Raw genomic sequence first — 15,453 nt, forward strand, 5'->3', positions numbered from 1 at the left:
TTGTAATTATTGTTATTTAACCCTGTCATTCCTGAATTATGACAATCTCAATCAGGATTTTTTTTAAAGTATTTTATTCATCTTTTTATGCCTAAAGATGAATACAAATTCTTAAGAAAAAATTCCTGATTGAGGTTGTCATACTTCATGCATGAAAAGGTTAAGGGCAACTTCAGGGCAGTTGCACAAGTGGTTATCAAGTACAGAATATAACAAGGTGATGCCCTATGCCTGCCGTTGTTCTGAATACGCTCCAACCCCCGAAGCCAGCTCTTTAGTAAGTGTGAATATGATAGATTAAAGAGTGGAGTGACTACTAGTTACCTCCTGTACATGGATGATTTGAAGATGTACACAAGAAGCAAGCAAGACATCGACTCACTGATCCACTTCACCAGGATCTCTATTGTGGACATCAGGATGTCACTTGGACTAGACAAGAATTGCCAGAATACACACTAATGGTACCAGCTACAAGTACCAGGGTATCCTACAGGCAATTGGGAATCATGATGAAAATTAAAGGTCAGCTACAGCCAGCTGCCTTCAGAATTATGGAGCATCCACAAATACATCAGGAATATGGACCCAGAGATGAGCTATTACAAAAATGTCTTAGGCAGCTGAATGAGATGGAGGAACTATCATGGAAGACATATCATTGTACCATTCACAAACAGAGGAAGTGGCTGACATTAGGAAATATTACCAGTGGAAGAAAATACAAAAAAGGCTGGCCTAAAGAACAGCACAGAGGCTCTGATAATAGCAGCACCAGAACACGACCTTAAGCACCAGATCCACAGAGGCAGGAGTCTATCACAGCCAACAGGACCCAAGTTGCAGACTATATGCAAAGGTCCCCAAGAAACAGTCCAGCACATAGTACCAGGTTGTAAGATGCAAGCTTGGACAACATACACTAGACACAAGTGGGGGACACACAGCTAAGGGTTTTTGAGAACTATACAGAGCAGAAGACTGTTGTGTTAGAGTGGCAATCCCAGTGGACATTAACATAAAATGTAGGAGCACAAGAAAATAGAAGAAAAGAGGAACCAGGGCCTGAAGAAACAAGTGGAGCAGATGTGAAAGGTTAAGTCCAAAGTCTCCCCAGTGGTAACAGGAGCATGTGAAAATGTTCAATTTAGTTCAAATGTATTTATAAAGCACCAAATCACAAAAACAGTTACCTCAAGGCGCTTTTTGTTGTAAGTTAAAGACTTTACACTGATACAGAGGAAACAGAGAATATAAACCCAAATCTTCAAGAGTGGCTCCAGTAGATTCCAAGCACAACATCAGAGGCCTCTGCTCAGAAGAGTGCAGTCCTAGGAACACCTAAGATGCTGTGCAATACCCTCAAACTCCCAGGCCTCTGGCAGAGGACCCGAGCTTGAGGAAGCATGCAATGCACTCATGTTTTCTCTATATACGACTAAATTTTTTGGTTTCTTTAGTTAATGTAAACATATAGAGTGAGTAAACAACAGATTCCCTTTCCTATCACAAATTATGAACCAGATTCAACTCTTTGAGTCATTACAGCATGGTGCTGCAATGGTTAATACTGTAACCTCAAAGCAAGATGGTTCCGGGAGAGAGTACTGTATGGCTGTCTGTTTGTCTTATTGTATTATTATTATTATTATTATTATTATTATTATTATTATTATTATTATTATTATTATTATTATTATTATTATTATTGTCAGTAGTCTAGCACAGTTTTCAAAATATCATTTTCAAATTTTGCAAAATATCATTTTCACATTTTGCATCATGGTAACACCCTGAACTGATAAAATGTTGGTAAAAATCAAGTTAAGGTCAAGTTCACATCAAATGTTTAAAATCAGTGAAAACTTTATGTTGCCCACAATTTTTTATGGATTTTCTTCAAACTTCACAACAATATACTATGCTTTCGGTGACATAATTACTGAGGATAGTTAAGCCCTGGACCTTCATTGTTAGAACTCAAGGTAAAATTTGACTGTGAAAGGAAATCTGAAGAAACAATTTTGAGTAATATATTTTATGAATGGTCATGGAGAGAGCTGTACAACACAGTTTTTATTTGTTTCACTATGGCAGCTTACAACATCACAATGACGCCATAACAGTCTGATGTAATCATATTGTAGCAAAAGCAGGCTGACGTCAACAGTAATACAAACAACATAAAACATCAAAGCTTTAGTATAGCCCTTGTCCATCAGGGGGCCCTGCACTCTCTGAGTGCTGTTGTTTATAAAGCTACTGTTTTGATCTTCATTATATCAGTGTAAAGAGTCAGATTTGGTGTCTATACAATCATTATGATATGTTACAGCTTTGGCAATATTTTGAGAATTTTTCACTCTACTGGTATCCACATACCTTATGACAGATATCAACACAGAAGCCATGTAGTGTTATTCAGTTATGAAAAAACAGTGGCTTTATGTATTGTACTGAATTGTATTGTAAAATCCTTTGCACAGAGGCGATTGTAAGTGTGAGTATTTTAAAAATGTGACAGTTAAGTGAGATTTCTGCTAAGCTAAGAAAGAGCACAGAGTTTAAATTTCAATCTTTTGCCCTTTGTCCTGTGATTTTTTAATGTTTAGCAAGTAGACCTAAACTGATTTTAGTAAACACAGCTACAGATACTAAATAAAGAAATAAATGATATTAAAATGTACAGTGAATGTACATTTTATTATTATTATTATTTTCTTATTAATTGATATATGTGCACGTGATGACTGACATTTACTTTTGGTACTTTGTACTAAGCTGTACATGAAAGATTTTGAAGCAGAAATTAAATCTTGCCTATTTCTAACTCTATAGCTTTACTCTTAGACTCTACTAGAGTTGCTTTGATTCACAGTTACAAATAATCTGTATTTTTCTTATACTGGGCCTTTGTGATACACTTCAGTTCATTATCTGGTATAAACGGGACATTTGAGTTTTCTAAATTTTAAGCCAATTTTCTTCTCCCACTCTCAAACAGATGCTCTGAAAAGCAAGTGGGTGTGGCTCCTTTGTCTCAAGAGTGAGCTCACCAAATTATGGATATCATAATTTGGCATAATAAAAATTAAAGAACAGAAAATAAATCTGGAAAAAAAAACTGTTTTTGGATTACAATAGCTGTACACATACTGATCTGAGAGTCTGAAACTTTGTCCATGTTTAGTATGACCATCTGCTACTGTAACAGTTATGATATGTGTTATGAATACTGAATCTAATTCAGTTCAGTTCAGTGTAGTAGTGGAGGGAAACAGGACAAAAGATGAGGGGGGGAGTAACCAGAGATGAATAATAATAGACATAATATATGACCAAAAATTAATTAATTAATTAATTAATTAAGAGGTCCTCTTTAATATAGCTTTAGCTTTGTTTATAGAAGACTGTTGCTCAAATGGTAGAGTGGTCGCCTACCAATTAAAAGGGCAGAGGCCTCCACTCCCCAGACTGAGCCATACTTGGGCAAGGTCCTCAACCAGCAGAGTGTGTGTATGTGTGAATGTTAGAAAGCAATTAGGTATAGATAAATGACCTTACAGTAGAAAGTGCTTTGAGTATTCAACTCAGTAGAAGGCCACTATTTAAACACAAATCCATTTACAAACTTACAGTCTGCACTGGTGCCCTCTGTGAGTGTTGATAATACAGTACCTACACAGGCTTACTGCGTTAAAATACCAGTTAATTTAAAAAGAAAAATAAGACAACATGGAAGCCTGGGAGTGTTGGTTTGTTTTGCGTGGCAGACACTAAATTTATCGAAATTTTGGCTAATAAAACGAGAGAAAACGGAAAGACAAAACACACAATAATTGTACTGTCGCTGTGGACCTGCAGGGGGCGCCGGAGTTCCTCCACTCCTCTCCTTCATTTACAAGCAGACGGGAAGATGGCGGAGCGGAGCTGTGGAGGCTGTATTGGCTGAGCTGCTGTAGGTTTAAATGCAACAGAAGGGCACGCAGTCACCGTGGAAGCGGCCGACGTGAAGGGACATCTTTCCCTTGTAGGAGCAGGGCGAGCCTAGCCTTTTACTGGATTTTCTGTTTGTGTTTTTCTCTAATCGAGAGGAGAGTGCCGAGCGAGGAGCAACGAAAACAAGTCGGACATGAACGGGGTAAGTTTGCTTGTTTGGTCATCACCGTCGAGCCAAACTGTGGTTAAATACGGAGAGCTAGCTAAAGTGGGATAACTCTTGAGACTAAGGTGCTTGTCGGTGAAAATGTATTTAATTAATACTTGTAGCCCAGTTGGGTAGTATTTTTTTTCTGTAAGTTAGTGTCGTTAGACTCGCTACAGAGGTGCCGTTTTGTTGGGGAGTTCTTGTTTTGGCTACTGAAAGCTACATGCATGTGCCTGGCAGCCGAGGACACAGCAGCATTTTCGGATGTAGAAGAGATCGAAATATGTCTATTTGCATTTGTATTTTTGAACGGGGTTTATAGATTAAAATCAGTTCTGTGGTTTGGTTTGAATGGATGTGATCGGGAGATAATGAGTCAGGAGGCCTATCTGTGCCTTGACTCTGGATTTAAAGGGGCTGACTGGGGAGTGTAGGTGGGTGTGGATCCAGCGTGGTCCCCTTTTCCAGGCCCCACCCACAACACTGGTGGAAAGTAGCGACCTATATAATAAGATTGAGGAGAGATATTAAGGAATCAATGAATATAGAAAAATAATTACACGCATATGTAAAATAATGTAGATGAGATAAGGTGTGTGACAAATTAAAGGAAAAACTGAACCTCCTACCTCTACAGCGAGGGGATCCGCTGGGTGTGTCATGCTTTCGGGCCATTTATGATGGATTTGTTTGGCTACACTTCTTCTCGACAAAGGAAAGGTTCACTCAAGTGTCTCACCAGAAAGAGAGTACCAATTTGTTTATTTGGTAGTTCGATGAAAGGCTTCAGTTAGTTAAGAGTAAGGAAAAAATGCGTTAACTTTTCCAGTTTTGTCTTGTTATACAATATTGGACATTTTAAAAAACTAACAAAACACTACATTTTCAGAAATATTTGTGGGTGTTTTCTTGTTTGTTTGTTTGTTTTTGTACTACTTTGAACACTAATGTGGCCCTCCAATGAGATGACAGTACCAGCAGTGGCCCACAGCTCATTTAAGTTTGAGACCCCTGCTCTAAATGAGCACAAAGTTACTGTGAGTGATCACCTTCGTCCTATGTTGAAACATTCTGCCCTGATAAGAATGCTAATTTCCAGGATGGCAATGCTTCTGTCCTGAGGGCACAAGGTTCACTGAAGGGTTTATTTAGGATGAAAGTCATGTGGGTCATATCTGTTGCCTGTTTGTGATTTGGGTCAGACCTATGAAAGAGTTCTCTCTAAATAATAAATGAATACATTTCTTTTAGAAAACTGGTGTTTGGTCCCTCCAGTAGTTTTCCTGGGACTTGAAGAGTGAGTCTCAAAATGGTAGAGAAACATCTCTAGCCTGGTAGGCAAACACCTTAATGATACACTTTTTTTCTATCATTTGGCACCCATCTCGATATTTTATTGTAATGGTTATAATATTGTCTTTCCTGTGTGTATTCTAGTGTTTAGACATTGCATTTACATTTAATATGCAAATCAAGCTCTAGATTTTCAAGTGAAGTAGTTTAATAGAATGACCACAACCCCCATCTGACTGTTTTCACCGTGACAAAGTAAAAGTGGCTGTTGATCTTATCCCTTCCTGTTGATTGCATCATTTCAGCTTCATTCCTACAGAAGAAAACAAGCTACATCTTATCAACAAATTAGCTGAGACATATCTTGAGTGACTCATTCAACTTAATCCTTTTGCATTTTGGTTTGGATTGGTGATCTGCTTTTGTTTTTGTGCTCCATTAGACTCATTTTATTTGTTTCTAATATTTGTTTCTTTCCAATAATATATGCCTCACTAGGGATGGGTATTGATAAGATTTTCACGATTCCGATTCCATTTTCGATTCTGTTTAATGATTCGATTCTTTATCGATTCTCTTATTGATTCTTTTTTAAAAAGGAGAACACTAAGGTCGCTTAGCTTAGAACTTTGTTTTATATCTTCTCTTTGAACAAGGTAGAAATTTAGGAGTAACATGGCCTTACAAACCCAACAGTGAGATCTTAAGAGATCCACAGCCTTCGGCTCTTCAATGGGGTGTCACAGGGTCCCCAGGAAAAATTGTAAATGTAAAATAATAAAATAAATATTCTTCTGTAGCAATAACAAAGTATAACATAAATTATTCTGTAGCAATTACACAAGAATATCCAGTAATGTCCCTGCCTACAATTAAACACATTCACTTACCGAAAATCGGGGGCATCTGCTGTGGCAAATGGGTGCAAGCCTTTGACCACAAACTTAGTCACTGCTCGGTGACATTCGTCTATCCTGGCCTGAAAGGAGACGCTAACGGTAGACTGCAGCGAGAACTGCCAGCATCTGAGCCAGCCAGACTCTGTCTGTCTCTCTCATCATGGTCACCTAAATGCAGCGCAAAGTAATGGCAGGTTTTGTAATAAGGCAGATCGCGCTAACATAATATGCACTGTTAGTTGATTATTTACCTGCCGCATTAACGGAAGAGGACGTGCAAACGTTACCGCTGCTGCTGGGTTGAGATTCACGAGTCCGGAGCGGAATTAAAAACACGACATTCATTTAAGGTTATCGCGTGTTTTGTGAGCAAATGCTTTTGCATATTCGTAGTGTTTCCTCCTTTAAATGAAATATCTAGTTTGCAAGTATTGCAAGTTGCCCTGTTGTCATCCGTTCTTGTAAAGTATAACCAAACTTTTGAGTGTTTGAGCCGCTTAGGCGTCATGTTTCTTGCCAGGTAAATGACGCCCATTTGCAAAAATGGCAAACAATTCCAAGGAATTGAAACAGTGGGAACCGGTTCTCTGGTTTCGCTACCCATCCCTAAGCCTCACATTCAGTTACCGGTGGGCATAGACTCAAAATTATACCACGATATTTCTGACGACACGGAGAAAAAAATACTTAACATTTTACTGGTGCTTGCAGCTTGCACACAGCTCATCATATCATATATTGAGACAATGATTGTTATTGTCTCACTGATAAATTCAAAAAATGTGGCAAAAAAGTAGGTGGACATGCATAGGAGGAATCAGTGGTACTGAACAGGGCAATCGCAATAGTAGTGCTTGGTTGTACAAGACGTGTCGTTATATTTCCAGGGAGTTGCACATCAGGTTCTAGCAAAGACTACGGTGTTGGGTTTCCAAGGGTTTGTAGTTACAACATTGGTACTACATGGATTTCCTGCTCATGCATGAATCCTCAGTTATAGAGCAATAATAGTGCACATCAAGGTTGTACATCACCAGCTGCTAGTATCTCCTCCTACTTACTTTTTGGTGTCCTTTTTTTTTTTCCGTAAATTGAGCTTGTTGTTTCCACCTCTAGTAGGAAGAAGTTCTGTGCTTTGTTGGGGGATGTTGAAGTAGCTCCCATTTTAGGTACTAAATCACCACCAGAGGCTGTCGCACAGCTTTTACACTCAGATGTGCCTCAGCTTGTCTCGTTGCTATAAACGGACTATCCCAAATATTCCTAAAGATTCCTCTCCATGTTTTGTGATGGATCATTCTAGAGAGTGATCAAGCTTTCTCTCCTTTCACAGGACACTGTATGCAACAGCCATTCATTCACCCTCTTAAGCTGCACCAACTCCATATCATCAGTTCAAGATGAAAAGCCCACCATCAGGTTGACACAGGAGGGAAAGTGCTCTCCAGTTTTGTCCTTGCAGAATGATGCCCAGAAGCCAGGAGAAGGTGAGTATGTTTACTCCAGTTTTCAGTTTGATCGCCAGCAGAGGAGAGCTGTTTGAATAGTCCATGGGACAGTAACTGAATCCCTGTTAATATATATATCATGTAAGAATTTCCAGTGAGAGAAACTAGAAGCACAAGATTTGTCTGAATCTTAAGGATGATGTTTCTCTCCATTCACTCTTAGGAAAGACAATGAATACCATCAGCACTCCAATGAAAGACCCAAAGGCAGATTTCACAGAGATGGAGAACAGCTACAGCCAGTGTTCACCCTGCTGGTCTGATGAACAGCCATCACCTCTGCAGCTCCACTGCACCGAAGCTTACCTTTGTTCTCATCCTGAACTCTCCCTTCCCCTCAGCAATGGCTTAACTCATACTCCCCTACATGCCAACAATGGCGGTGCTTTCCATGGCCACCAGAGGAGGGGAGCCCGGGTCAAGGTCATAGGAAAGAAATCCACTCGAAGAATGTATGTGTTGATTACTGATGCATTTTTATGTCCTTTCCTCATGGTACATGAAGAAGAGTGTGCCCACATGCTGCCGTTTGTATACAGGAACCATACATAGTATAAATGTCATGCTCATACCCCAGATACAATTTATGGAATAGGTGGTCTGATTAGATTTCTTAATTACTACATTTTCTTGTAAACACGTTAACTCACAAAAGCTACACACTAGATAACCTCATGGACACTATATAAGGAATATAGTTATAGTCTGAACTCTTTTAAATAATGTATTATATGTGTTTTTGGTGGCTAACTTGTACATGATGTTAGACTTTTAAAATATTTGGTCTAAATCTTCCATTGCGTTCTTGACTAGTGGTAAGCCAACTAGCTGTGACTTAGTTACTTGGAATATATGTAGTAAGTTTTAGTCTGGTAATGTTGGTTGATGAAGAAATTTAAAAATTGACAGTTAAATTACTAAATCAGCCCTGGTAGCTTGGATGAACGAGCCAGTCTTATCCACTCAAGGGAAATTTTGCTATGGAAAATCCTAGACATTACAGTTGAAGAGCCTACAAGGACTTGGCTAACCTTAGTTAGAAGAATCTTGGCTCAAGGTCAGATTTGATCTCAAAAGCCAAGTGATCCATTAATAAACTGAATGTCTTGCTGATGTTGACTGTAGTTTTTCACTGACAGCCAAATTTCTGTTTGGCTAGATGGGCTTAATTTGATTAAACAGACTTTCTTCTGGCTAATCTTGATTAATAGACTAGTGTTTAATAGTATAATATTATACTATAATATTATATTATATAATAATAAGTTAAACTATCACCACCGAGTGTCTAAATGTGGTTAGGGGAAGGCTTTTCAGTTGGAAGGTCAGTAGTTTGATCCTTGGTCCTCTAAATCCAAAGAAAACTTTTTTTCCCTTTTTGGCCTGAATGAATATGGCACCTATCCATGAAGGAGTTCAAGTGCCTCTTGGTAGTAAATGGTGCAGTGCTGTAATAGTCTATCATTAGGCTGAATGGGTATAATAGTTGTTCATGTTGCAATGTGTTTATTTACTACAGGGCAGGAGGGGAAAATTCCCAAAACCGGAAAGTTACTGATTTCTATCCAGTAAGACGAAGTTCAAGAAAAAGTAAAACAGAGCTCAAGGTAAGAAAAAAGTCTATTTCATAATGTACTACAACATATGTTATAGGTAGTTAGGCATAGGTGTTCATATTATTTGATATTCAAGTGGTTTTCTTTAGAGAAGTGGCAAAAGTATGGGTCTTATTAAAGTGTTTGCCCTCAGCCAAAACCTGTTTTGTCTTTGTGACAATTATTTGCAACCCCCCCACCCTGCCACGAAAAAGCTCCTTCTAAGTACAACACACTTTGACTCAAGAGCAGGTCTGAATTGTTTGTGGTGTCACTGCATATCAGAGTAAGGGCTGAAAATAGCTGATATGAAAAATTGTTTTTAAATGTATACAAATCACCATTAGAAGATATTCTCTACGAAAGCATATCTGAATATGAGCGTTTAGATACTAGAATGATACTAGAATGTGCTTTTAGTTTGTAGTGTACCTGTATTTGTAGGCTATGGCTGGATACATTATAATGATATAGCTTTTTTGTGTGTGTTTGTTAGTTCTTGTTTTTTCGGTTGATCAAAATTTGTGAACAATAACTGTCAAACAGAACAGGAAGTTGGAGTCAGTAGACCTTAACTGATTGGTTCTCAGACTGATGGAAGTGTCACTGCTAAGTAAAAATTTTTGCGAATGGTGGACAGTTTCCACAAGTGCAGATTTTTTAAGAGTAGATAAAGTTCAAAGGTGGAGTTTTGACCTTAGCTGTATCTGTAGCTTATTAAGAATGCTCATGACAAAAGCTTTGTCCTAACATATACTCTCATAGCATGTTTAGTATTGTCAAAAACATTGTCTTTATGTTTGCACTTGTGTGGTGCTCTGACTGTGTTTGAGGGTAATATACTTTTTATTAATAATGTGGATGTACCGTTAGGGGTAATAGTTATCTGAGCCCTGCTTAAATTATAAGTTTGCTCACCAACAAAATGAACAGTCTCTAATTTTTATCGTGGTTTTGTTTTAATGGAGAGAGACTTAATATTAACCAAAAACATAAAAAATAAAATTGATTTCCATTGATTTGTCATGGAATGAAAGTATTTGATCCCCAAGCAAAAGATGAGTTGGCACTTGATGGAGAAACCCTTGTTGGCAAGCACTGCGAGAGATTAAATAACTATTACCCCCGCTGCATATGTGTATGAAGAGAAATCTGGTCTGGCCTGCTTCATGTTCCATTTTATTACCAGTGCGAAGAAAAGAAGCTCATAGACGATCTCATTACAAGTGGAATAGAGGAAGGAATGGAGGTATGTTGAATTTTCTTTGTTTCTTCTTTCTTCATATGAAGGAAAAATCTTATTGTCATTGTAAATGAGGTTTTACTGTAATGTTCTCATACAAAAATGTCTTATTTTAAGGATTAATTTTAATATGAAGCCCACAAAAAGGCTGAGAGTGACCTAATTCAAATTGTACATTGTTCATATGTTTACTGAAGAACCTTTGCTTTGCCAAGCTGTGTCACCACAGAAAGCCTCTTGTACTGTTTTTGTAGGTGCAATACATAGAAGGAAAGGGGAGAGCGGTGTTTGCCACTCGGTGTTTCCAGAAAGGCGATTATGTGGTGGAATACCATGGAGACCTGCTACAGATCACCGATGCTAAAAAGAGAGAAGCCGAATATGCTCAAAATCCAGCAACTGGCTGCTACATGTACTACTTCCAGTACCTCTGCAAAACATACTGGTAGGAGGAAAAGACTTATCTGGGATTCTATGAACAGTCATTGGACATTTTGGAATTTGTGTTATATTAAGTTATGAAACCAGTTTACCAAAGTCACCAGTTTGATAGGACAAATTATTAATTTCGTTTTTTTTTTGTTTGTTTGTTTTATTCTTTTAATGAAAATGAAATATTAGCATAGCAGCTAATATGGTCACTGAAAACAATTCAGTATTTAATATGAAAATGTAAATGTTGTCTTGTGAACATATTGTGTATGTATATTAAACAACCTCTAATACTAACACCAATGTAAATGTATGTGTTTCTGTCAACAGTGTGGATGCTACAAAAGAGACTGGTCGAATGGGTAGGTTGATAAATCACAGTAAAAATGGGAACTGCCAAACCAAACTCCACGACATCAACGGTGTCCCTCACCTCATTCTCATTGCCTCTCGAAATATTGACAAAGGCGAGGAGCTGCTTTATGACTATGGAGACCGCAGCAAAGCTTCCATTGCTGCTCACCCCTGGCTCAAATATTGATTAAGAGGTCCAGAGAAAAAGTAAAGGGAAACGTACAGTAAGACTTGTTTCTCAATAGCTAGTGTACAAAAGGCCTTAGAAACAGAATGTGTACTTTTTTTTTTTTTTTTTTTTTTTTTTTTTTTTGTTTCAATAATGAGGAAGCTGGGGTGTGGGAGGGTTTAGTAGACATTAATGGGTCCAGGTCATGGGGGTTGATTGGGTTCATATCACATTTCGATTAAGGTCCATCTGCCTTGTCAGATGATATCTGTACTTTTTATTTATGCGTGTTTCAGAAACATTCTTTTGTTTTGCAGCACATTTGTTTTGTACATTTTGTATTACCTTTAGAGTAGCGCTTCTACAGCATGCAGGTAGTAGTTGATGCTCTGCATTTTTATACAGCTTTTTTTAATTAGTACGTAGATACTTGGCAATACTTGTATTTGCTCCCCATTTTGAATCAGCAGAAACTATGAGATGCAAATTACAAACTCTTTTTAGATATGTATTCTATTCAAGGGGTATCTGTTTTCAGCAATCGGACCTCACACTCATTGTTCAGTGGGGTGGAATAGTTTATCACGTTCACGGTTTATTTGGCATTTCAGGGTTTTGGTTACCAAAAAAGATCACATGTTTTGACACTGGATGAAATACTTTGTGTTGATCATGGAAAAGATTACATTAGAATATGGAAATTACTCTTATGAATGTTTATTTTTTAGCATAGATTGTATTTTATAATATTAAACATGCCATATACAAAGAGTTAGTATGTGGTAAATTTTAAAAATTAAAATGAAAAGTATCTGGGAAAACCTACAGAATATTCTTTGTGACTCGAAGAGATGATTCGCTCATGCAAGTAATAGTTTCGGTGTCCCTCTCTAACCTCACACGATTATCTCATCTGTTGGATTTAGTTTCACTTAATTATAACTTCTCCCACTGATGACGACACTGTCTGTGGTGCTGCACTTTGTAAATATATTTATTTGCTTGCTGTTACAAATCCAAATGTTGTTTCAAAAGAAATACTGTGACATTTTGGGAATTATGCTGTATGTTTTTAGTTTTTGCTGAGACTTAATGGGAAGATTGATCAAACTCTCCTGTGTCTATGCAAAATGTCAATCTGATCACCTTTTTTGAGAGCTGACACCTGAGCTTAAATCCAATGCATTATACTTGCAGTTGCGTTAATTTAAGAGGGGAGAGAAAATATTGATGGTTAGGCCAAAATGCAAATTCTCAGTTTTATTCATAAAGGTTTTATCAGACAGATTACACCCGTTGCCTTAAAATTAAACTCCTAGCTGAAATATCATTTTGAATTTTTGGACTATCATTACTGTTAATTATACTGAAGTCGTGTCGTGGTTTGAGGAGCCGAGGGGGCCAGGGGAGGTCAAATCTGCTTATTACTGTAATATAACACCACTGTTAGCATTATTAGAGTATTTGCTTCTGAATGATCGCTTAAACACACATCTGGATGGAGAATAGTGTAAATTTGCTGTACTGGTGAAACTAAACTGAAAACCAGCCAGAACGGCGTGTGCTCTTGTAATTAACAAGGTGCAGTACAGGTACCAATTAAAGAGTTTGTTTATGTGCCAAATCTTCACGATTTTTGGTAAATGTAAACTGTGATTCTGTTCCAGTATCTGTAGATTCCTGTTTCAACATACAGACATCATAGTCTTATTGAACTCACAGCAAAATGGGAAAATGAATGTATTTTACAAAATACACACAAGCAGTTTTTGACTGTGAACTCTTCCATGTTTCCATTAGTTTCTATTTACGTACGCATATAAAACAGTCTCACAACAACTGTATGGCTTTTCTTCTTACAGATGCCAACAGATTTGCTGTTGTTGCATATATATCCATAATTAACAGTGCTTATACAAATCAGTGGACAACAGAAAGCCAACTCGATAACAGCTGACCCATTCCAACAATGTAGTGTGTTATAAATGGGTAAAGCTCAACAAGTTAAACAACAAAAACACAATCAGACTTGGTTACACACAGTGTTAATTGGCAGCTTAATCCACATTTGGTGTCCTAGTGAGGGCAGCACAGGATTAAATCATGCATTTGTGTTTATGGTAATGAGCAAACATGTCACCCAGTCCCACAGTTTGACGCACTTATGTTCTTTAGCAGTTTATCAGTAACAACAGAACTCTGTGGTAAAAACACGAGTAGTTAATTAACAGCCTAGTTCGCTGTTTGTTGTAGGTTATTCTGCAAGTATGTGAAAATGATGAGGGAGTTCAGTTCCAGTTGGATGAGTTTAAACGTACTCAAGCTGCCACTGATGCTTTTCATCGCACTGATGCAGTGGTTTTAAAATGGTGTACATGTGATCTGCTTACCCATAGTTTCTAGTAGTAGTTCAGACTTTTACTTTATTTGGTTTTCATTTATTTTTATTTTGTGTAGTTTTAATTATGGTTTTTGTCGGGGGATCCATCGGGACCTGTGTTTAAAGACACAGTGTTACCGGATCTCAGAAAAAAAGTGTGACAAACAGTGTTTGTTTGGGACAAGGTAGGACAGGTTAATGCAGGGAGGCAGTCCAAGATATCTGAAAGCAACTTTTCCGGCTCTCTTGCTCAGTAAATACAAGAAGAATAAAAGGAAATGGAAGCTGCCCTTCTTACTAGCACTAGTTTCTGAGTTTCAGTTTGGCCTTTTTGAGATTGATCTGACAATTTAAGGCAAATTTAAGACAATTGTGATACACAAATGCATATGGTGTCCCACTTCACACGATATTTTTTGGTATTTTTTATTTTTTTTTATTTTTATAGCCAGGCTACTGTTTCCCTTGTTTCCAGTCTTTCTGCTATGCTAAACTAAGCCGTTCCTGACAAATTCATGTTAACTGTACAGATATGAGTTGTATTGATTTTCTCAGCAAAAATCCAAATGAAACACAATTTCCTAAAATGTTGAACTATTTCTTTAAGCCTTTTATTTTATTTTTTTAATTTTTTACTTGATTGTAGCAGCTTTTAAAAATGACCCAGCTAAACAATATATTGTACCTTTTGCACCAATTTCTCTATGTTCTTATTGTCTGTACAGCTGTCGAGGTTATGGAGATTTCCAAAAGACAACAACAAATCCAGCTCTCTAAGTTATTCTTAAAATATTCAGTATATTTAATGTTTGGATTTCTGTTCTTGTTAATATTATTTAAATGCAAAAGGAAAAAAACAACAACAACAACCCAGTGTTAATAATAAATAGCCCCGTCACATGTATCCGAGGAAGTACATCTTAAGTGATGCACTGTGTTTAATACATAAAGATACACCTTCCTCTACTCCCTCTATCAGTAGCATTGTGTATGAAATGTTTTCATATGAGCCTTTCTTGACAGAGATATTCCACTCTGGATTATTCCATTGTCTGTGTGGAACTAATGCAATAATAGTTGAGGGGCAAAACAAACCTGTTGGCTGTTTTTTAGGGCATGATAGATCTTTGCTGTTGTAGCGCTGATTAAATCTTAATGCTGGGGTTTTAGGCATTGTTTAATAAAGATGTAATATGCAAATTAAACGTCTTGGGCATCGGATTTGTTCTTCCATTAAAAGAAAGAAGTACTTAAATGCTTAAAACTGTTTTGAATAAATGGGAATTCAAAGAAAAAAAGATGGGAAGAACTCTTTTCTACCATGAGGGTTGATGTTGTATAGTTTGTTCACCAGAGGGCACTCTGCACCACGCCATCTGTCAATTTTATTCCACCTATCCAGTTTAGGGTTGGGTGGGGGGCTGGACTCTATC

At 37.5% G+C, this 15,453-nt stretch overlaps 1 protein-coding gene across 2 annotated transcripts; it reads left to right on the top strand.

Annotated features, from left to right (window-relative positions):
• Positions 1-3,869: 3,869 nt before the first annotated feature.
• Positions 3,870-15,241, top strand: kmt5aa (lysine methyltransferase 5Aa). 2 transcript variants are annotated; one of them, XM_031730785.2, is made up of 7 exons: positions 3,870-4,141; positions 7,673-7,826; positions 8,011-8,299; positions 9,367-9,454; positions 10,632-10,691; positions 10,940-11,130; positions 11,448-15,241. In XM_031730785.2, the coding sequence occupies exons 1-7, from the start codon at positions 4,133-4,135 to the stop codon at positions 11,656-11,658; spliced, it is 1,002 nt and encodes a 333-aa protein (XP_031586645.1). In that variant the 5' UTR covers positions 3,870-4,132; the 3' UTR covers positions 11,659-15,241. The 2 variants fall into 2 exon arrangements, with proteins under 2 accessions (XP_031586645.1, XP_039470077.1); XM_039614143.1 differs by lacking the exon at positions 3,870-4,141 and adding an exon at positions 5,405-5,481.
• The last annotated feature ends 212 nt before the right edge of the window (positions 15,242-15,453 follow it).

This window comes from Oreochromis aureus, linkage group 7 (assembly GCF_013358895.1).
Source record: "Oreochromis aureus strain Israel breed Guangdong linkage group 7, ZZ_aureus, whole genome shotgun sequence".
NCBI lineage: Eukaryota > Metazoa > Chordata > Actinopteri > Cichliformes > Cichlidae > Oreochromis > Oreochromis aureus.